The 24480-nt window shown below is 34.3% G+C and overlaps 2 protein-coding genes across 5 annotated transcripts in view; one reads left to right on the top strand and one right to left on the bottom strand.

Moving 5' to 3' along the window:
- The window catches only part of LOC126742300 (slit homolog 1 protein), a 651615-nt gene that overhangs the window by 621348 nt on the left and 5787 nt on the right, over positions 1-24480 (top strand). For all 4 annotated transcript variants that reach the window (XM_050448936.1, XM_050448937.1, XM_050448938.1 and 1 more), the window contains 3 exons: positions 18367-18519; positions 18575-18755; positions 18988-19127. In XM_050448936.1, the coding sequence (XP_050304893.1) occupies positions 18367-18519; positions 18575-18755; positions 18988-19127 (474 nt within the window). The remainder of the gene's footprint in view (positions 1-18366; positions 18520-18574; positions 18756-18987; positions 19128-24480) is intronic.
- Positions 13551-15540, bottom strand: LOC126742305 (uncharacterized). Its single transcript, XM_050448946.1, has 3 exons — positions 15415-15540; positions 14044-14174; positions 13551-13793 (listed from the first exon to the last, which is right to left on the bottom strand). The coding sequence occupies exons 1-3, from the start codon at positions 15467-15469 to the stop codon at positions 13641-13643; spliced, it is 339 nt and encodes a 112-aa protein (XP_050304903.1). The 5' UTR covers positions 15470-15540; the 3' UTR covers positions 13551-13640.

Consider the following 24480-nt stretch of genomic DNA (forward strand, 5'->3'; position numbering starts at 1 on the left):
ACTTTGCAAGTGTTCCCCGTAAATAAATAGTTGTTGTGCGCACCCCGTAACGCGTAGTTTCGTAACCGGTTGTTGAGGGCGCCGCGCGTTAAAATGCTATCTGCTGATTGGTCCGCCTGCGTCGGAGAGTGATTCCCCTCGCGATGGTGAAGAGTAGGAGACAGACGATTAGCGGCGTAGGAAGACCACGCGTCGTTGTTACATATCTAATCTAACCCTTTTTGACTAACCTCACGCCACTTGCACGTGGCTGATCGAAGACTGGGGTTTTCTCTTTTAAAATTGAATAAACAAATCCGAAAGTTTTTTCACGCATTATATTTTCACACTGCAACCCAAATTAACCAACATTTTGATCCTTCGAGTCGAATGAAAACATACAAATACGTTTAAAAGTCGATGTGCCAGTGTAAAAAGTAGTGAAAGTGAAAACTTGAGAAGCAGCCAGCAGATACCTAAGAGGTTAGTTAACCAAATCATTTAAATAAAGCCAGCCTTCGCCGTCTAAGTCAAGTCTCAAAACCTAAACGTAATCCTAGGGTTATAAGCTGAGATTTTTACCCAAAATTTGAATCACATTGTATTTGATTTCAAGTTAAACCTAAAAGCAAACCTGTTGCTTGTAGACTTTACATACCAAGCCCAATACCTACTTGGTGCTTTTTGTTTTGTTACATTTTACCCGAATTTTAATCTTTTAACCCTAAATAAACCCGAGAAATCAAAGGCTTGCTCAATTTAAATGAAATTCCAATTGATTTTGCTCTCGTTTTCTCATTTATTTGTAGTCTTTTATGCGCTTTATTATTATTGAAATAAAATATAACCTTAACCAATTGATTTTACGCTATTAAATTTAGTCAAGCGTGTATATGACCAGCTCAATATTAATTTTTAGCCTCTAAAGTTGAACCTTTTTGCGCTTTTGTAAGTATAATATTTATAAATAAATATACAACATTACCCGTAGTAAACAATGGCTGAAGAATTAACTGCAGAACAGATTTTAGTTAAAGCTAAAGGTGAAATAAAGTTTTTGACATCAAAAAGAGGTCATCTTAAGGCATCTCTTACCCGATTTCAAAGATTTTTAGATGCATCTACCGAAACCCTAAGCTCACCAGATATAAAAGTTCAAATTGAAACCCGGTTACAAGCTGCTAAAACTAGTCTCAATGAATTTGAAAAAATTCAGTCAGGCATTGAAGATATTCATCTGAGGTATGATCTTCCTGAGGCAGAAGATCAGGATGATGTGCGAGCAGATTTCGAAGAAAAATATTTTTCCATTATATCCAAAGCCACCTTCATGCTTCAAAGCTTCACTCCCTTAAGTGTTCCCATACCCGAGAACATTCCATTAAGCTCAGAACCTATAAATAATGTAACTACACTTATGACTAAGCTCCCACCTATATCAATTCCTGAATTTTCAGGGTCTTATGAATCCTGGACTCAATTCTTTGAGACATTTGAATCCATAATAGATAAAAATCCTAGCCTTCCCAAGGTTCAAAAATTCTACTATTTGCAATCTGCTTTAAGAGGTGATGCTGCTCAAGTCATCAGTTCACTCACTGCCAGTGATGATAACTATACCATAGCATGGAAACTTCTTAAAGATAGATATCAAAACAAAAAAGCAATTACACATTCCCATATCAAAGCAATTTTTAACCTACCCATGATTAAAGAGGAAAATCATTCAAGCTTACGCAAATTCTTGGATAGCTTTCAAAAGCATTTTCGATGCCTTGAAAACTTAGGTGAAAAAGTGATCCACTGGGATACTATTTTAATTTATCTCTTATCCTCCAAACTAAGTCAAATTACCCGCAGAGAATGGGAAATTACATCTAAGAATATGGAGAACCCTACCATTTTAGATCTCACTAACTTTCTTACTGAGAGGTGTTATTTATTAGAGTCTATTGACTTCAAGATCTATAATAAACACGAGTCACAATCCTCCAAGCATGTTTCTATACACAAAACATTTGCCCATCCAGCTTTTGAAAATGTTTGTCCATTATGTAAGGCTAATCATTTTGTTTATAGTTGTAAAAAGTTTATAGATTTATCCATAAATGATCGGTATAGTGAGGCCAAACGACTCAAACTGTGCACTAACTGCCTGCGTCCAGGTCATCTTAACATGAATTGCAAATCGAAGCATTTCTGTAGGACTTGCAAACGCAACCACCATTCCTTGCTGCATCAGCTTGGAAGTCCTAGAACTTTCGAAGTTGCTGTAAATCCTAAATCTGATTTAGTTAGGCAAGCCAGTAACAATCAATCTCCTCAAACAGCCTTATACACTCAGTTAAGGGTGAACCCAGGTGCAAATCCAAATGACATCAATTCAACTTTGCCCAATCCTCATTCTAGCAATTCACTTTGCAACTCAAGAATTGTAAATTCTAATCAAGATATATTTGATAGAAATAGTACTTCATCACCTCATCAGCCATCTTCCTTAAATGTATTGCCAGATAATTCAAGAAATGCTCCGGCATTCCACCAAGAAGAATGTCAAAATAATCCCATAACCAACTATAGTTTAGCCTGTGCTAATTCAAGCTCGAATAACTTTATATTGCTATCTACTGTTTTAATTCAAGTATATGATGGGCACCAGACACGCATTCCTTGCAGAGCTCTCTTGGATAGCGGGTCTCAGTCCAATTTTATATCTAGAAGTTTATTCGATAAGCTAAGCCTCAAATGGGAAAAGATTAACATACCCGTATGTGGTATTAATCAAGGGACAACTTATATAAATAAAAGAACCATGTTGACTTTTCAAGATTTAAATCTAAACTATAAATTTAAAATCTCTGCCCTAGTAATCGATAAAATTACAGAAGAATGTCCTCAGCAGGTTATTGATATTTCTAAATTTCCCATTCCACATGACGTTCAGCTAGCAGATCCAACATTCTATCAACCTTCTGAGATAGACATACTTCTGGGTGCTAGTATATTCTATGAACTATTAGTTTCTGGCCAAATAAGACTCGGAAAGAATAATCCAATTCTCCAAAATACACTATTAGGATGGGTTGTCTCCGGACCCATATCAGCTCATCTAGACCAATTTTGTAAACCTATATCCTGTTTTTCTCTCAATAAAAATTTTGATATTGAATTAAAAAATTGTCTTGAGAAATTCTGGCATATAGAGGAACCTATTCATGAACCCAATAAATTATCACAAGAAGAACTTGACTGCGAATCTCATTTTGTTGAAACGGTTTCTCGTACTACTTCAGGTCGTTTTGAAGTCAGTCTTCCTTTTAAGAAGAATATTTCCCAAATAGGTTCTTCTCGGGAAATAGCAGAAAAAAGATTTTTTGCTATAGAAAGGAAATTTCTAAAGAATAAGGAATTTCATAGTTCCTACTCTCAATTTATTCAAGAATATGAGCTTTTAGGCCATATGTCAAAGGTTGATATCACTAAAGATTCCGCCTCGGTGCCTACATACTATCTGCCTCATCATGCTGTGGAAAAGCAGGATAGTACCACCACTAAATTGAGAGTGGTATTTGATGCCTCAGCCAAATCGACCACAGGTATATCTCTAAATGACTCCCTTATGGTCGGCCCCACTATTCAAATGGATCTGTTTTCTATCATCATCAGATTTCGTGAACATAATTACGTTCTTACAGGAGATCTTGCCAAAATGTACAGGCAAATTTTGGTGAAACCCTGTGAGAGAAATTTTCAACGGATAGTCTGGAGGGGCTCTCCCGATAGTGATTTACTACACTTCCAATTAAACACCGTAACTTACGGTACTGCAAGTGCTTCATTTTTATCTACTAGATGTTTAAAGCAAGTATCCCTTGACAAAAAAACCTCATTTCCCAATGAAAGTCGTATCATAGCCCATGATTTTTACGTTGATGACGCCCTCACAGGAAGTAATGATCTGAATGAACTCGTAAAAATAAAATCCAATTTAATTTCGATTTTTCAAGAATACGGTTTCGAACTTAGAAAACTTGCTTCTAATAACCCCACTGTATTATCTGATATTCCTGACAATGGGTCTATAGAGTATGTAATTAATGAGGGATCAAGCAGTAAAACATTAGGAATTTCATGGAATTCTCCAAAGGACCAATTTGTATACTCGTCAAATCTAAAAAATATACCTGATGTCTTAGTGACTAAACGCTCCATTCTTGCCGCAATATCAACAATATTTGACCCACTGGGTCTTTTAGGACCTATAATAATACAAGGAAAAATTCTAATACAAAAACTATGGCTACTTAAAATATCTTGGGATGAACCTGTTCCCAGTGATTTTCACAAAATCTGGTTGAATTTTTCTAATCAGCTTGCAAAAGCGAATACCTTTAATATACCTAGACAAGTTACAATTAAAAATCCTCTAAGGGTTCAAATACATGGGTTTTCTGATGCGTCAATAAACGCTTATGGTGCATGCATGTATGTCCGTTCCGAAGATGCAGATGGAAATATCCACTGCAACTTACTTTGTGGAAAATCTCGTGTAGCCCCCCTCAAAGCTGTTTCTTTACCCAGGTTGGAACTCTGTGGCGCTCTGTTGCTCGTAAAACTTGTAAAAAAGGTTACTAAGATTCTTAATTATCCCATATCGGAAATTTTCTATTGGACCGATTCCTCTATAGTACTGTGCTGGTTAAGCTTAGAACCTCGCAGCTTAAAAACATTTGTGTGTAATAGAATTGCCGAAATTCAGCAACTATCTGATGCAGGCAATTGGTACCATATTGTTTCATCTCAGAATCCTGCTGATATTATATCGCGGGGCATGACTCCTACTGATCTCAAAAATAATATCCTTTGGTGGCATGGACCTCAATACTTAAAAAAACCAGAAAAGTATTGGCCCACAGGCAAACATGTCTCAAATTTTGCGCGTCAAGCCCGTGAAATATCCGAAATCCCTGAAATTAACCCAAGATCCTTTGTTTTTATCGCAAACCCAAATATTGACTTTGTCACCAATATTTGTTCAAGATTTTCTTCGTACCCCAAGCTAATTAATGTTGTAGCATATTGTCGAAGATTCCTTCATAACCTAAAAAACAAAGCTCAAAGAATTACTGGACATTTGTCACCAATTGAAATTTCCCAGAGTACTTCTTGCCTTATTAAGCTTATCCAAGCTGATAGATTTCCTGAAGAAATATTTGAATTGGAACACAACCGTGGTGTTAAAGCCAGAAGTAAACTTAGCACGCTTAATCCTTTTCTCGACCGCTCTAAAATTCTACGAGTAGGTGGTCGATTAAGTCATGCGAATATAGACTTTGACTATAAACACCCTATTGTACTTCCTCATAACCATCCGTTCACCGAGCTAGTTGTTACCCACGAACATGTCAAAAACTTACATCCCGGTAGTCAAACAACCCTATCCTTTGTAAGGCAACAGTTTTGGCCACTAAAAGGAAAACCTTTAATTAAACGAATCATACGGAAATGCATGCCTTGCTTTAAGGCCAATCCGCGAACTTTAAATGCCCAAATGGGAGACTTGCCACCATCCCGGGTAACCGCTAATTATGCCTTTTTTAATACCGGTGTTGACTATGCTGGACCCTTTCTTCTAAAGGATTCAAAATTCAGAAACAAAAAACTCTTAAAGTGTTACATTTGCATCTTTGTATGCTTAGCTACCAAAGCTGTTCACTTGGAGCTAGCTACAGAACTGACAACTCAATCGTTCATAGCAGCATTTATGAGATTTATAGCCCGACGAGGTTTGTGCATAAATATGCACTCTGATAATGGTTCTAATTTTGTAGGGGCTAAAAATGAATTTAACGAGATATATAAAATTTTAAATGATGAAAGACTGCGGAGCTTTTTGAGCGAGAGTAAGATATCTTGGAATTTCATTCCGTCACGTGCTCCGCATTTTGGAGGTCTTTGGGAGGCGGCAGTAAAGTCGACAAAACAGCATCTTAGGCGAATTCTAAAAAATACGCCATTACACTATGAGGAATTTTACACGTTGCTGGTTCAAATTGAGGGCATTTTAAATTCTCGGCCGCTGACACCCTTAAGTGACGATCCAAACGATTTGGATGTTTTGACACCCGGCCATTTTTTAATTGGTCGTCCCTTGAACATGCACCCGGAGTTGGACTTCACAAAAATTCCTGACAATCGACTATCCCGATACCAGCACATGCAGAAAATGGCGCAGCACTTCTGGTCCCGATGGTCATCGGAGTTTTTGCATACTTTGCATCAAAGGTACAAATGGAAATTCAAGGTCCCGCGTACCGAACTACTAGGCTCCCTTGTTCTACTTAAGGAGGACAATTTACCAACCTCGCAGTGGAAAAGAGGGCGAATCATCGAACTACATCCTGGCAGTGACAGTACTGTGCGTGTAGTAAGTGTTCGTACAAACAATGGTGTCGTCAAACGTGCAGTAAATAAATTGTGCCCGCTACCTATTGAATGTGCCCAGGTCGGTTATAATAATACCCTGAACTGACGTTATTAACGCCATGTATACCTTTGCTTACTGCAAAACTGTCATTATATTAACTATTATGTAACTAGAAATAATTATGTATAATTTTTAGTTTTTATTCTGCAAGTAAAAGAGTAATATGTTAAACTATAACCCATATACAGTCCACTTTTGTCTTTTCTCTTTTGCTTTTAATATATTAATTTCTATCTTTCTCCTATTTAATTGTTATTTCTACATGAAGTATGTAAAATTTTATTTGTTTTATTGAGTATGTTTATGCTTTTCTTCATGTGAAATAAAACATGTCAATTTATTTTTAATCCGCACAGAATGCCTAATATAATTTATAAATTTCTTTGTTATTTGAAATTTTGTTGGTAAGGTCATATGCTAGAAATTTTGCACTTAACTTTATGACTATTACTGATTTTGTACTATTATTTAAGCCTATATTAGTTCTAAGCTTTTGTATCATTGTACCCCCAGTCTCGAATTGAGGTTCTTTTTATTGGTATTTTAAGTTTAGATATATTGAAAGTTATCGGGAACTTCCAAGGGCGGCGGTATGTTAGTGAACTTTGCAAGTGTTCCCCGTAAATAAATAGTTGTTGTGCGCACCCCGTAACGCGTAGTTTCGTAACCGGTTGTTGAGGGCGCCGCGCGTTAAAATGCTATCTGCTGATTGGTCCGCCTGCGTCGGAGAGTGATTCCCCTCGCGATGGTGAAGAGTAGGAGACAGACGATTAGCGGCGTAGGAAGACCACGCGTCGTTGTTACATATCTAATCTAACCCTTTTTGACTAACCTCACGCCACTTGCACGTGGCTGATCGAAGACTGGGGTTTTCTCTTTTAAAATTGAATAAACAAATCCGAAAGTTTTTTCACGCATTATATTTTCACACTGCAACCCAAATTAACCAACAAAAGCAATGAAAATGCTGAAGAAGCTTCTAAACTATATTTCCATAGGTAAGCTAGAAGCCGTTATATGACTACATACCAATTTCTAATGTTGTAGTTTTATGCTTGTTAGATATCCAGAGAGAAGGCAACCGTTTGTTCAGCCGCGTCTTAAAGCATACAACAAAGGAAATGGGGCAGAAAAAAAAATAGATGTTTTAGGTTATATAGAAGCGACTTCCTCGAGCTCATGCAGAAAAATCCAAAAAGAAATTGGATTGCCAAAAACTGATGCACAACGGATCTTAAAAAAATATAAGTATTATCTATACAAATTTAACATAGTTCAACATTTACGTCCTGACGATGCCGAGCGCCGAGCGCTATTTTGCCAATGGTATTTGCAGCAAATTGATGCCAACAACTTATTTGGCAGACTCGTTATCTAGTTTAATGAATGCTTTTTTTCAAGTGCGGGCATTTTTAACCAACATAATACTCGAAACTGGCATACAGAAAACAGACATTTAGTATTTGAAAGGGCCAAAAAGGACCCTTTGGAGTTGGAGTGTTTTGTTTTATTTTGGGAAAACAAATAATAGTATACCTACCACATTTTTAAAGGGGGTCTTACAGCACGTAGGTACCTAGACATACTTAAGAAGGTTATTCCAGAATTTCTGGAAAATATCCCTCTAGCCCAATATAACATTGTCTACCTACAACAAGATGGTGCCTTAAGTCATAACTCTGGGCTAGTAAGGGCATTTCTTGAAAATAAACTTGCTCAAAGATGGATAGGTACCAACGGATCTGTTAGATAACCTCGGTCGGTCCCCCGATCTCTCGATTTTAGATTTTTTTTGGGGGTATATACAAGATCAAGTGAATAAAAGACAATGCAATAATCTAATAGAACTTCAAGACGCAATTCATTTAGCATTTCAAAATCTGAGAAGGAGACAAATTATTATTTCGAATGCTATTCAAAGGGTTACACAGATGTGACAATTTTGTATCAGAGAAGATAGTGGTGATTTTGAACATCTCTTGTAAAAATGTTGTTTTTTTTTACATTGTTGTTTTGTTAGATGGTTGTTTTCTTATAGTGTTTATTAAATTTATATATTTGTTTTTTATGTTCTTTTATTACAAAACAAAATAAGAATGATGCAATTCCCCATTCGTCGTTATTAATTTGTAACTTTTTATTTGTCTATTATTGTTATTCATGGCCTACTATTAAATTATGCATTTAATTTAGAAAATTGTTAGTTATTTGTTAATGTTAGTAAAAAAATGGCCAATTTTATGAACTATAAATATATAGGGTGTTCCATTTAAAAAAACATCAGTTTGATCTATAACTCAAAAACTATTAATCAAAAAAAAGATATCTATACCACTAGATTCAACCACTGCATGTGCACCAATACGCCTATCAGGCGGGCAGATCCACGGACCTGGTCCTACACCACCTCGTAATGAAGGTGAAGGGTGCTCTGGGAAGTGGCAAGGCCTGTCTGGGTGCGTTTCTAGACATTGAAGGGGCGTTCGACAACACCCCTTTCGCATTAATCTGCCAAGCACTCGAGAGCCACGGCTTAGAACCCTGTTTGGTTAGCTGGATAGAGGCCATGCTCTCGAAACGTCATGTATCTGCCCAGCTCAACAACGAGATTGTCGAAACGTTGGCGGCTAGGGGCTACCCGCAGGGAGGAGTACTGTCCCCTACCTTGTGGCGCCTTGTGGTCGACAGCCTGATAAATCTTTTAAACAATGCTGGCCTATACACACAGGCCAACGCTGATGATCTGGTAATCCTTTGCCCAGGGAGAGACGCCGTCTCAATGCGGGGCCCTATGATGAGAGCCCTGCGTATGGTGGCCTCTCGGGGGGTCTCAGGATTTACCCCAAAAAAGCAGAGCTCCTACTATTCACGAGGAGACGTAACTTTGGCACGCCCCCTGTTATATCTCTAGGTGGCGTGCAGCTGCATTGCTCCAGGACAGTTCGATTTCTGGGAATCAAGATCCTAAACTCTCCTGGCACGATCATGCAGACACCAGAATGAAGAAGACTACCTGCGCGCTATGGGCCTGCAGGCGGGCTTTCGGCAATACCTGGGGTCTATCTAAGATCCTCCACTGGATCTACTCGCGCATTGTAAGACCTCCTCTCACATACGGGGCTATCGTTTGATGGCCATGTACGGAGAAAGCGAAAATTTGTGCTCAACTGGACAGAATCCAACGTCTTGCATGTCTCAGCATAACGGGTTTCATGCGGACGGCGCCGACGAGAGCGCTTGAGAATCTGCTGAGCCTTCCGCTTCTGGACCTCGTTGTGCAATTCGAGGCAATGAGGACTGCGTACAGGCTATACGTCCTCGGCGAACTATGTGCTAGCGAGACCGGTCACGCAAAAATTTGGTCACGGGCCATACAGGAATGTCCTCTCCTTCTGATGGGCAGTGACTGCATGGCTCCAGTGACTGTGGACTGCGAGGGATTCGTGATGTACATTGCAGGCAGAGAGGAGTGGCAGCATTCCAACAGACCTGCTTTGCTAAATAGGGAGACCATCTGGTACACAGATGGCTCCAGAATGAGTAACAGAGCTGGATCAGGGCTTTGTTGTGGGATCCCACATACCAGTAGGGCATACTCGCTGGGGAAGCACGCCACTATCTTCCAGGCCGAAGTATTCGCTGTATTAAAATGCGGACAGAAAATCCTAAACTGCGGACACCGCAATACAGTCGTATCAATGCTCGGACAGCAGAGCTGCCATTAAGGCTATCACGGCCGCAAAGGTAAGCTCCAAGCTTGTACTAGAGTGCATAAAAGTCCTGAAAAAACTGGTACTGGTTGGCTGCAGGGTCCAGCTCGTCTGGATACCTGGCCACGCAGGCCATGCAGGTAATGAGGAAGCGGACTGTCTTGCCAGACTGGGATCCGCGAATATGCCGATGGGGCCGGAACCCATAGTTGGTATCGCCAAATGCGTTGCGGTCGCGTCAATGAAGGGTCTGCTGGACAAGTGGACCCACCGAAGATGGACTGAGTTCCCTGGTTTGAGACAGGTCAAAGCGCACATAGGTGGGCCCTCTGCCTGTCTCACCAAAAATCTACTACGCCTAAGAAGACGCGAAATTCGGCTAGTGACAGGTATTTTAACCGGTCACTGGCACTTAAGAAGCCATCTCCATACTATCGGTATTGCGGACAACCCGGAATGCCGATGGTGCTGTGAGGAGGATAAAACCGTCGACCATGTAGTCGGGGAGTGCCCAGCACTCACGCGCGCCAGGTTCAAATACTTAGGTAACACTTTCAGTATACCGAGTGACTTTAAGTCCTTCAGACCAGAGAGCCTTATCGGTTTCTCTAAGGCCGTTGGGCTCTGGTTAACCCCGGTGGGGAATGACGGGTCCATCAGGAGACCTATATGCACAACTGCCTAGGCAGCCCACTGTTTCGACAATTCAATTCAATTCACCACTAGATTCTACGAAAAAAAATCTGTAAGAATGAGTTTTTACTTTTACAAAAAGTTTAAAAATAACGGAGATACGATGGGGGTCCCAAAATAAAAACATTTTAAAAATGCCCTGTATCTTAAAAAATAAAAGGGCTATGAAAATTTTGTTAACAGCATCTTTAGTTTTACGAAAAAGTAGCACAGTGTCGCGAAAATCGCAACTCTCTCTACAAATAACGGAGATATCCCGCAAAAGTACCCAAAATGGGACACTCTGTACATTCACCTGTTATATTACTAAGTTCATTGGTATACATAATGTATAGCAGAGGCCCCAGTATTGATCCCTATGGGACATCTTCCTCTAATATTATTTTCTGTGACTGTGCAGATCTACCATACATATCATATTAGACATGTTGTGTTCGATTTTCCAGGTAAGAGGCTATTAAATTCAATGTAATACCTCTCACACCATGCTCTTGTGGTCTAGTACATAGCGTTTTATAGTTGAGATTGTCAAAGACTTCTGACAGGTCAACGCATATGGGCATTGTCAGTTTTCTGTAATTTAGAGAGCTTAATGAGATGTTAGAGAGTGCTTATTAGAGATTAAAGAATTTCGTTCAAAAAAAATTTATAATCCTTTCATTTATTAGTTTTTCAAATATTTTTCCAATATTTGAAAGCAACAATATTTTTTCACTAGTTAATACCGCTACTGTAATAACATTATATCAACGAAGAAACATCATCATAATGTAGAATAATAAAAACTTCTATAATAATTATAAAATATTTAATTTCCATGAAAATAGTTTTTATTAGATAGGTACTTTTACTTTAATGAGGTACGTTAAAAAAACGCATAAAGAGTTCATAAATGTAATATTGTTTATAAAGCATAATCTATTATTAATAATTACTTATCATGTAAATATTTTTTGCGATGTTGTTGCCTTTTTCTCAAATATACGAATTCTTTCATTCATTTTACTTTGAATATTGACTTCTTTATAGAGGATCTTATTATTTACTCATTATTAAAGAGGAATAGTAGCATTGTTTTGTGCCTATCAAAATAAGTGAAATTTGGAAACGAATAAACTGCTTATAATTCCACGGCAATGCTAATTTTAGCCTTTCAATGTTCTAAGAATTAAGAGTTTTTCGATAGTTTTCTTATAAAGGCTGTCATGTACTAATGCCCAATAATACCTTTCTTACTATAAATACAACAGCCTGTATATTAATCAATTTTGATTCCTTAGAAACATTCTAGAAATATTTTATGTACAATATTTTATACCTATTTTTAACTCATTAGAAGATATGATTATTTTTTACATTATATATTAGCAAAAATTATATTAGAAAAGGTGAAATATTTAATTACAGAAATTTGCTACAACGTACTCACTCTTTCTTTTCTATTCAGGTCTTGGTAATACCAATTAAATCAAAACTTATAAAAAGGTTTATTTACTTAATTTTAGAACGCCTGATCTTGAGAAAATTGTTGACTGACAGCAGGACAGTTATTGTTATCATTATAAATATATGAATTCAATAAAATAAATGCAAAAAACAACAATTTTACGATTCTATAAAACTTCAAAATTCGATGATTGGTTATGTAGAAAGTAAATTGCTCACTTATTTCACAAAAAAATCAAAATCTACGGCTTCTATCCTAAGGGACTTGACTATTTGATATTAAAGAAAATAAAATAAATCAATCTATAAACTAATTTTAACTCGGAGTTCATCATGATTTTAATGTAGTTTGGTGAAGAATTCAATTAAAATATTTTATTTTCTGATAAGTTTACTTTTACGGCTTACAATCATGCTAATAGACAAAATTGTCGCTACACACAGAAAACACTTTCATAGTATGAATGGGATACACATTGAACATAAGAAATCATTGAATTTCGTTGGCTTTTAATTAATGACTATATTAAAAGCAATGAAAAGTCTGATTTATTAGAATAGGTATCATCTTGAGCAAATGGTAGGTGTAAATTACATTAATATGAACTCTTTTATAAATAAATCTAATTTTTTTTGTAACAAAAATTATTATTTTTTAACTTGAAGTAGAGACTAATTTAAACAACCTTATCCCACAGTTGATTTAATTTCACGTAGTGTTTATTGTAATAAAATACTTTAATTGTTTAAATGCGAGTGTTTTATTGACTGAATATTAGTTTAAAGTCTATTTGAATAATATTTGAGCTTGGATTGTCAAATCCATTCAAATATCGTCGTATGCAAACCAAGTCAAAAATCGCATAACAATTTATTAACGATCCAGATATTTAATTTTTGAAATACGAATCGTTAATTTTTATACAATTTTGACTTAGTTCCATACGAACGAAATTTGAGAGGAGTCGAAAATCCAAGCCCTTAGCTGAAGGACAGGAGTTTTTAATCAAATAAAACAAAAATATATAAGGTTATCTTTTTTATTAACCTCTTTTTTACAAACATAACATTATTTTTTGGTGTAATAACACAGGCTATAATAAATGTAATGGTCCTATCGGATCTCGAAAACTGTAACAAATATAGCTTTTTAAATACACTGCTCAAAAATTGAAGTGGATATTGTACAAAATTTTGTTTTTTTCCCAATAAGTATAAAAATAAACAAAAGTAAATTATTAATTAAATATTTATTATAAAATTTAGAATGTATTATTCTTAAATCAAATCAACAATTCCATCAAATTCTCAAAATTCCAAACAGATTAATGAATTTTATCAATTACAACATACGTATTCCTGATGTCGGTCAATTGTGGGCCTTCAACTATTAAATAGTGTTGCACTTCCCTATGTACTTTTCTTCTAGCAGCTTTATCAATTTGAGTTTGTATTTTAGTTTCTATATCTCCTGGTGCCTAAAATAAAAAAAGTTTATAAAATACACTTATTAAAAATAATTTAAAATAAAAAAATTAAATGAAATTAAAAATTTTATTTAATTTTATTTATTTAAAAAAAATAAAAAATAATTTTTAACAAATTTTAAAGTTCAAAAATTAATTAGTTAATTAATTAATTGTCTCTGAAAAAAAAATTCAGACCTGTCGTGCAAGTCAAGCAACAACCACCTGTCTTCTAATTTTAATGATAAAAGTTGTGACTTACTGTAGCATGGATAATTATTCCTTCCACAGATTCATTCGTGGTATACTTCCAGTGTTCTTTTCCCAATCTCGAGCGACCTTTTGGTGGGAAGATACGCGGCAGGGATGCGATTTGCAATGCTACTTTAGAATCTAAAATAGTTAAATTCGAATCAATTATTAAATTTACTTGATGAGTACAATGTTTTTTTTAGCCAAGGCACATATACTAAGCCAAGCAATAATAATTAAAAGCAGCACTAAAATTTGGCATTTAAACACACTAAGAACCGGTTTTTTAATAGAGGGTTATCCCTAACCCGATGGTCAAGTCTTGTCAATGCTGTCAAAATTTCATGCAAAAGTGTCAAATTTGATAAGACTTGACTCTTGGGTTGGGTTGGGATAAGCCTCTATTGAAAAATTGGCCCTAAGCTAAACTAGCATTAACCCTTAAGCCCCTTGATGGAATTAAAATGTTTAATTCTTCCTCATTTAAATTTTTAAAGTTATTTAAAGTTATCCCATTTTCTAAAAATAGAATAACTACATTAAAAAATCCTTGCACCATGTGGCACCATCTCTTTAGTTATTGATTTCCAAAAAAAAATATTGCTAAAAGTTGGTAATTGTTTTTACCCTAACCCAGTTAATTAAACTTCCGACATTACGGGCAAAATATTTTGAAAACATGATACCTAATACCTATGAAGAATAGGAAAAAAAAACTTTTCATAAGTTTTTTTTCTTCTTCTTCATAGGTTACATAATATACATATATACTTCTGGTTTAACTAAAATTTTCAGGTAAACCTAATCAAATCAAAAATTTCAATTTCAATTTTCAAAAGAAATCAAAATTTTATAAATATCATGGAAAAAAACATAATGAAATATACCAAACCCCAAACTGTTTTCGAGATATTTCGCCTAAATAAAATATCACTCGACCCCCCTTCCCATTTAAGATTTTTGGGTTGATGGTCACCCCGGGATCACGTGGGGGTTAGAATTAAGGGGTTAAAAGTACCAAATAAATTTGTCCCCCTGGAGTCTTCAATCGATTGGCAAACAATTTTTTTTTAAATGGCTGAAAAACGCAGGTGGTAACTTTTTATTGGACCTCCCTGTATGGTAGGTATGATATGCCACAGGTGATTTTTATCTAAAATTTTGTGTAAAATCAAAAATGTTAGAACATACTGGATATATAAATATAAAAAATATGTATAAAATATAAAGTAATAAACACTAGCTGGATTACTGCATGATTAGCATCTACGAGTATAGATAGCCATCGAGATAGCCAGATTTGCCGCCATGACGCCTTGATAAATTTCGTTATTCTATACAACCTTTTTTCTAGGGAAAAATAGCATATAATTTAACTTACCTGCAAAGATTTGTTTCAAGGAGTCCAACCCCCAGGATACCAGCAAATTATTCATATTAGGTATTATATAAAAAATAATGTACTCACAGAATAAAATAATTATGAACTGACACAGGAACCGATACACACACACCGATACACACAAGCATTGAAACCTAAACCGAAGCCTGTTGTTCCACGCCGGCATTGCCGAATACCGAAATTAAAGCAGTGGCGAAGCGTATGAGTAGACAAGGTAGACACTGTCTACCCAAAATTATCCAGTTATTTGTCATTAATTTATCACGTAATTATTTCATGTAATTGTTGAATTAAAATTAAAAAAAAATAACACAGAACGTAGTCGCTATCCTTACTATTATTATATAGTATCTAAACATGATTAATCCGAAGGCGCGCCCCGCCTGCCGCACCGATAAAAACACAGGGCTGACACCCAATTAATGTATACGAGCCCCAGGAAGACACATTGATATTTGTCTTCCGAAATTTGGAGCATATCGAACCAAATACGCATCAAGCAGGCTACAGAGGTGCGGCCGCATTCAGTCTATTACGTATGCAAAATTGCAAAATTAACTCGCGGGGAAGACATTCGAGCTTTTGTCTATCGAAGTCGACCAGCTATTTTATTATGCTGTTGAGGGTTATTGTTTATGGACACGCTTGATCTGGTCGGCCGCAATACATCTTCAGTTTTGTCTGCATTTGGTGGGAGCGCGTGCTATAGTAATTTAATAATTAGTATTTTTATTTTTGGGTGTATAGAAAAGGTTTTTTTAGTGGTTATTTATGAATGACTGTTCGATATTGGCAATTGTATTTTAGTTGTGTTTTTTTGTAAGTAGTATTTATTTTTATCTATCTATCTTTTTATGCTAGTAGTAATTATTTATTTCTTTTTTATATCACTACATAATTTTTCTCTTTGAGTTAATATTTCATGCGCTTTCATTCTGTATTTCATTAAAGTGAATAATATTGAATACACATTTTTTTCTAATTAACGATTTTTATTGTTTGTCTACCCGAAAAAAAAGTTCACGCTTCGCCACTGAATTAAAGTGGGGCGTTTTTAATGTTAGCTATGGTTAAATTGAATATAGGTCGCATTAAAATAATGGTAACGATATTGCGGCGATCACAGTATTGTTTAAGGCGAAGAGAACATTGACATTCACCCTACGACACTTTTAATTTCCCCTAACTTTAGTTTCCATTGCAATAAACACTGCAAATTTTTCCTTGATTACATAAGCTTTTAACACAATAATTTCTGTGATTTTCAAAGAAGTACAGATTACCCTTAGTTTTAAAAATATAGAATCATTTACTTAATAACAATATATTTTAAGTGAATAACTATTTTGATATGTTCTGAATATAATACTTGTAATAGCATCAATTATTTCTCCTTAATTGTTTCAAATATAATTAATTAAATGAACATTAATTTTTACTGGATAAATAAAAAAACAAACAATCAAAGCCTTGTTATTCAATATATTAAAGTGTTTTTTCTATGTACTGATTCTGGAAAAATCCTCACTCGTTACGAGAAAAACACATGTACCATTCTGACATTTTTGTTTGTTTGGGCAGTGAGATAAAATTATAGAAGATAATACTTTAGCACCTTTTTTCCTTGATGGTAGATAAATAGTGATAATAATTAAGGATGGAATGTCCAGCACGATCCCCTGATTTGTTATTCGTTGTTTTAATATTAATTTTTGCAATAAAGGTAAGAAATAAATTCAATTATGCCTAGAATTTTCCGAAAATTTCATGCTGATTATTTTTTATGCAAATACAAAGTAATATAAAATTTTAATGGAAAAAAGACGATTCTAAAAAGTAATTCTATTTGTATAAACCTTGCTGAAACAGCAAAAAACTGCTGCCTTTGTTCTCCGCTGTGCCCTACAGGCAACTTCTTTGTTGAACTTATTAACACGAGGGTTATTTCCTAAAGGATTTGCAGCGTTTTTTAATTTAAGTTCATTGCATATTATGACTAGAATTTTAAGTATCTCAAATTTTATTTAACTTTAACTAAAATTGATTTTTTAAATTTAAAATGTAAGTATGGTAACGTTAATGCTAATTTTTTAACGTATTTAGTTTTGTTTTGTTACTTCCGGTTTAACCGAAAATTGTCTTAATTTTCCAATAGGATACCCGCTGTATTTTGACATACTTCGATAAAACATGTTATTCACAAAATAAAAGTATAGTGAATGGTACGTTCCTACTATGCGAATACGAGCTGTTTGGGGAATATTTGTAAAGATATTCAATTATATTTTTTGATATTGTAATTATAAGCATTGTATTTTTATGGTACGGTCACGATTTAAAATTACCATAACAACTATCAAAAAAAAACTTAAAAATTCTTGAAAAAAATTATTATTATAGAAGCATTTAATTAAGTAAGTTTTTTTAATCATTAAACTTATCAAATACTGAAAAATATTTTTATGGTAGTATGAAAAATACCCGAGGTGATCATAAATATCCATCCTCTTCTTACAATCGATCGTATCTCTGTGTTAATTATTTATAAAAATTGAGAAGGCAAAATCGAAAAATCAATTGTCTTGTTCTAAACTCTTATACATTTTCCAGTGACAAACTCATATATTATAATTATTTAACTAGATGGCACCTATTGAGAGTACTTAAAAATAATTTGCCCAATCACTTTCTCACACTATTTAAACACCCTGCCAACTAAACCTTCAATAATTACATTTAAACATTATTTTGTTGAGTCTCTATTAACTTGTGACTTTGGATTTAATATTGCAATTGGTTTTTGCACCCAAGACGTGAGTTGGCCAAACGTGAATACATACATAATAGTGATAATTTTAAGCGATCTTAATTTTTTCATTTTGACTTTTAATGCTTTAGAATAATTAATATTCATTTTTCTATTTTTTCTAGGCATGAGAAATTTGGATTCTCTAGGCTTGGCACACAACAAACTTCGAATTGTTCCCTCTCGAGTGTTTTCCCATCTGACTCTTTTAAACTCTTTAGAATTGGATGGCAACAATATTGACACTATTGACAAGGATGCCTTTGCAGGCTTAGAGGGTAAGTTTTAAAATTATTTTTAAGGAAAAATATTTTATTTCAACGAATATTTTAGAAAATCTTCAGTATCTCAGGCTGGGAGATAACAACATTCATACGATACCTACGGAGGCACTAAAGCGGCTGCATCGGCTACGTCATTTAGACCTCAGAGCAAACAATATTTCCTTTATTTCTGAGGATGCCTTCGCTGGTTTTGGAGATTCGATAACTTTTCTTAATTTACAAAAAAATGAGTAAGTTTAGTACAAAAACATAAACTTTTTATTACATCTTAAGATATATTGTCCCTGATAAATACCGTCATAAACAGTAAGCTCTTTTTATGACTATGAAACGTATACTTTCGCATCCCTATTTTCACAGAGGTCGTAAAAGTCTTACATAATATATTATAGTGGTTTCCAGTAATACTCAATAGATATTGTACTTAAATTATAACATTTTAAAGCCTTATATTTCTTGCAGCATTAAGTCGTTGAACGGGATGATTTTCGAAAATTTAAATTCGCTGGAGACATTAAATCTACAGAACAACAAGCTGATGCATGTGCCAGAAGATGTAATGGAGCCCATTTTAGATACTCTTCGGGTTGTAGATTTAATGGGTAAGTAAAAACAATTTTTCTAAAGTCTTACATTTACTAAACTAGTTATTTGTTATTAAAAGCACACCAACACTCAAAATCCATCATATCACAAAAAACATTTAAATAAAATTACGGCCAGAGTTAATATTGCGGCTAGAGTCCGCAAAATTAAATGTCAATGACATACGGTACGTAGGTATGTTGTTAACCACTTTATATTAATGTGCATACCTAACCTTTAAAAAATAGCAAACCCAATTTTAAATACAAATTTCCAAGATCAATTTGATAGATCAGGAGGACAGATAAAAACAGCAAATGAGCAACAGACGTCTCTGTCTTTTTCTTAAACAAGACCAAGGTGCATGTGGCTAAACAAACTAAATTCGAATTATTGGAATTTAGTGATTTTCTGCGCATTTACGTCTCAGGCATGTCCTTTAAGTTTACGACCATAATACAAATATTAACAAAACTCCTAAATATCCTGAATACGATACAATAATAACTGGTGACCTCTGCTTATAAACAAAAGAATTACATTTTTAATAATTTCTATATGAATAAAGTTGAAAAAGAGTTTATATGTGCTAATATATGTGAAATACCATTTTAATTTAGTTTTTATATGGAATAAATTTTTTAAGGTAATATGATTATAATGAAACAGGAAAGAAGAAGAAGAGAAAGAAAGAAGAGAGAAGAAGACAAGAAACAAGAAAGACTCTGCCACTGAATCATCATTATAAGCCTAACTACTGGTCAATCGATTACCTGTCACCCTTTCGATGTGTCTAATTCCATTTCTATATAATATTTTTTCTTATGGTATCTGCAACACAGGACCTTTGCTTTACTTCATTGTTTGGGATTCAATTCCTAGGACTGACGCCCAATATTGACCTCTGCAGAGCATGCTGCATTCTTGCATTTTGCCTACTATCTTCTTAGTTAAAGTAAGTGCTCTGCTCCATATGTCGTCACTGGCAAAACGCATTGGTCAAATGCTTTTTTTAAGCTTATAGGAATTTCCGATTTAAATCCATCTTTAAGATTACCAAATGTCGTTCATATTAGACCTAATTTTCCTTGGATCTCTGAATTTTTTCCTCTTGTCACAAATTGGGTCTTCGAAATATTGATGTTCAGTCAGCGATTATTGAGGTTTGTTGAAGTCATTCCAACATTTGCATGGCTTTGTCAATACTGCCTAATAATAAAACAACATCATCTGCAAGTTCTAAATAATTCAGATTTTCTCCGTTTACATTTACCACCATATTGTCCTAATTTATTTGTTTACCCACGTATTTTAGCAAAATCGTAAACAACTTAGGCGATACTGAGTCACCCTGCCGGACATTGCGTTCTATTTTAAACTTGTTTGTTTCCTCATGGAATCTTACACATGCAGTTATTACGGTGTATCGATGACCGATTCAACAATGAGCTTGGACTATTCGCTTGGGGGTTGGCTATTGGAGTTTTAAGCCTGTTACGCGGCTGGTAATTGTCCAGTTTGTTTGTCTCTTTGTTATGATTTTTATGAGACGCTTGCAAAGATGAGATAAAATGCTCATGGGTGGATGATTTTTTAAATATTTTTATGCATAAGAAAAATTACCCCATTGTGCCATTGAGAGAGAGTTGTATCTTTTAGGAGATATGCGTTAAAGAGTTTTCAAAGTGTTAAGCTATCGTCTCCTTCTTTAATTGATTCGATAAATATATCATCGTCTCTCCATTATTAATTGTTTTTCATTTCAAAAAGGCAAACTCTTATTTAAAGGATATGTTCAGATCCTAAATTTTGAATTTTTGGTATTTACCTTGATTCAAGAATTTCCTCGTCTTTTTTATGAAACTCTTTGTAAAAGTCTTCTGCAATCTCAAAAATGTTTTCTTTATTAGTTTTTATTAAGGAGTTTTCAAATATTTTTTTTACCTTCGCTATGTTTTCTCCGTAGAACCTTCTTTCAACTTTAATAGTTTTCTGTAACCTGGAATATATGCTCGCTGCTATATTTTCTGATATCTTTTCCAACTAATTTGAAAATAGAAAAGATTTGCTTCAGGATAGCAGAATTTTCCGTGTATTTTTTTGCATCTCTCTCCTCTTCCTCAATTAGGTTCCTCGTATTTTGGATTAGATTCTTTTCTTTATCTTAAACCTTTTTCTATGCCTCTTATGTTCTAGAGCCTCCTTTAAAGTATGGCTTATCACTAAATACTTTAATATAAATGGATACTTTTAAACTAGTACCCCGATAAGATCATTGAAACAGTGCTAATTTAAAATTATATCTAGTAATAGTAAAATGTTGTTATTAAAATAAATACAAAAAAAAAAATAAAGATTATGTTATACCCCTCTAATTTTTTTCTATATTTTTTTAATGTGAAGCATTGAATTTTGAATTAAAAATGCTTGCAACATCAAAGATTTTTGACCCAATCTATTTTGTAACCACAGATATATTAGCGAAGCATTATGTCACGTGGAGATAGAACTACACTGTTAGTTGATGACTTTTCAAATATTAATATTCTAAATATTATCCCATTATTGTTTTGCTTTAATTAAAAATTGGAAAAGGGGAAACCGTAATTATTTTTTCTTTCAAAGGTAAATTTCTGATATCACGACTCTCCTATCAACTATGTTAATGTTCATGTTGCGTTTATGATAAAAACATTTAAGATTTAAGTACGAATTTCCTCTCCAATTTATATTTAAGAAGATATGTAAAATTTAGATTAAATTCTAGTACCTCTCGCAGTTATACAAAGTTAGTTCATTCAGAAAGGAAATTTGGTTTTTAAAATTTACATTTAAAATTTTTAGTAGGGATTAAATTGGATATACAGTATTGTGCAAAAAGATAGCAACATTAAACTTTCCTGTTATATATCTTTTAGTATCTATTTTATAAGTAAGGTTTATATATTATTTACAAGAATAGTTAGAGCCTGTTTATATTTTCATATTATCATATTTTTTGTATCATAATAAATAAAACACCAAATTGTTTGATTCTAAAAAAAATATAACCCAACTAAATTAAAATCAATTCAATATTTCGTGTAGTACCCCTTCTCCTTTATAACATCTGCACATCGTCTTGGCATGGACTCAATTAATTTCATAATTTAGTCATTGTTCACTTGTCCACTATTTTAAAGAGAATATTTGTATTAGAGCATGTTAGGTGCCTGATTTTGGTGTCAATGTAATGCCATAAAGTCTCTATAGGGTTTAGGTCTGGCGATTGAGATGGCCAGATCATTACATTTATTTTTTCATCGGATAGCCACCTCTTAACAAATTGAGAAGCATGTTTTGGATCGTTGTCATGCTGAAATATGGCTGTTACTGGCATGACTTCATCCATATATGGCACTAAATGTGTTTGCAGAATGTCTTTGTATATGAAACGATCCATGTTGCCCACTATTCTTACTATGGGTCCCATGCCACGAGCCGAGAAACATCCCCATACAAGAATATTTCCCCCTCCATGTTGAACTGTGGGGCAAATGTACTTTTTCTTTAATCTTTGTTCACTGGGGCGTCTGACGTACATCACTCCATCAGTCCTGAATAAATTATATTTAAATTCATTACTAAATACGACTTTCTTCCAATCAGCTACAGACCAGTGGACATGAGATTTGGCAAAGTGAAAACGAGCCTTGACGTTCTTCTTTGAGAGTAACGGTTTTTTGGCGGGGCGACGAGCAGGTAAGTTGGCATCAAGTAATCTTCTCCTTACGGTACTGGAACTGAGGTTTACTCCTCCACCCTCTTTTAATTTTGCCAAAATTTGGGAAGAAGACAAAAAAGGATTTTCTTTGGAAATTCGTAGCAGCTGCCTATCCATCCTCAAATTTGTTTTTCTGGGTCTACCAGGAATGGGCGCCGGTGCAGCTGTTCCAGTAAGACGAAATTTTTTGCATACTCTGGATACGATTGACCTGTGAAGCCGTAAGCTTCTTGCCATTAACTCTGTCTAACACCATTTTCGTAATGCTCCACAAACAATAATTTTTCTTACATCACCAGAGACAGTTTTTGAGCGACCTATTTTAAGTTAATTCTGAGATTCAAAAATAAGAACTTTACAGCAGGTAAATCGATATTCAACTGATAAAATAAATGTGAAACAAGAATGTTGCTATATTTATCCACATTGTCTAAATAAACAAACATGAAGTTCCTTACTCTGCATTGGCATTCTTATGATATCTCGATATATTTATAAATAATACAGAGGCGTGTACTTAAAAGTAAAGAAATAATATGAAATAAATAAAGGAGCAATAATATTTTTGAAAGCATCGCTTGTTGCTATATTTATGCACAATACTGTATACCAACTGCACAAGAAAGCCATCTTTTGTTTAAATAGTACAATTTCACATGTACACATATCATTGATTATATAAAACAATATATACGTCCCTAGTTCAGCGCTTAATATTATACGTTACTCGTGTGTAAAATTACCTCTTTTATCAATGAAAATTGTCCCATCAAATAAAATAAATATTTTACGTACGTGCTACTAACTATTTTACTAGTAAAAGCCGAACATTTGGGCAAAACTTATATATAAACAATTGGTTTGTCGGTCTCAAGTCGGTCAAAAGTCTTTATAACACCGCCTCTACTCGAATAATTTAAACGCTTTTAAAGTTTATCCTTATCTTACCTACTGTAAATTTTAATTAGAGTAACCTTAATTAATATTCAAGCCCATGTTCCCAATCTAATCTGAGATCCAGTTATATAGTCAATTTAATCCGCTAAATGCAAAAGGCAAATTTCTTTAGAGCTTGTGATTCTTTAATTTTTATCAGTTATATTGAATGTAGTTTACTATTAGCTATTTATGATATTTATCTCATATATATTAGTGTTGGTTAAAAGTAACATATATTCCGCACCGTTTTCAAGTAACATTTATTTTTGCGATTTTTGTAAGCAACTTTGCTATTAAATAATTCAATGCCTTGGAACATTGAAAGGATAGAATTAGCATTGCCATGAAACTATGAACAATTTGTTTGATTGCAACGTCTCTGATGCAATGATGCCAAATGCTTATGTAAAAATGGCAAAAAAAACACACTTTCCAATATTAAAAAAATTTGTCACTATACTTTGGCAGGCATAATCCTCTTTAATAAAATATGAAGCATTTTTTTTCTTTAAATATAATAAGATACCCTGTAAAGAAGTCAACATTCAAAGTTAAATGAATGTAGATAACGGATATTAGAGAAAAAGGCAACAATATCGCAACGCCGCTCGATCGCATTGTTGATTCTACTGAGACGAGTTATCTTTATCAGTGACGTCGTCAACAAA

This window comes from Anthonomus grandis, chromosome 11, assembly GCF_022605725.1.
Source record: "Anthonomus grandis grandis chromosome 11, icAntGran1.3, whole genome shotgun sequence".
In the NCBI taxonomy this organism is placed as follows: Eukaryota; Metazoa; Arthropoda; class Insecta; order Coleoptera; family Curculionidae; genus Anthonomus; species Anthonomus grandis.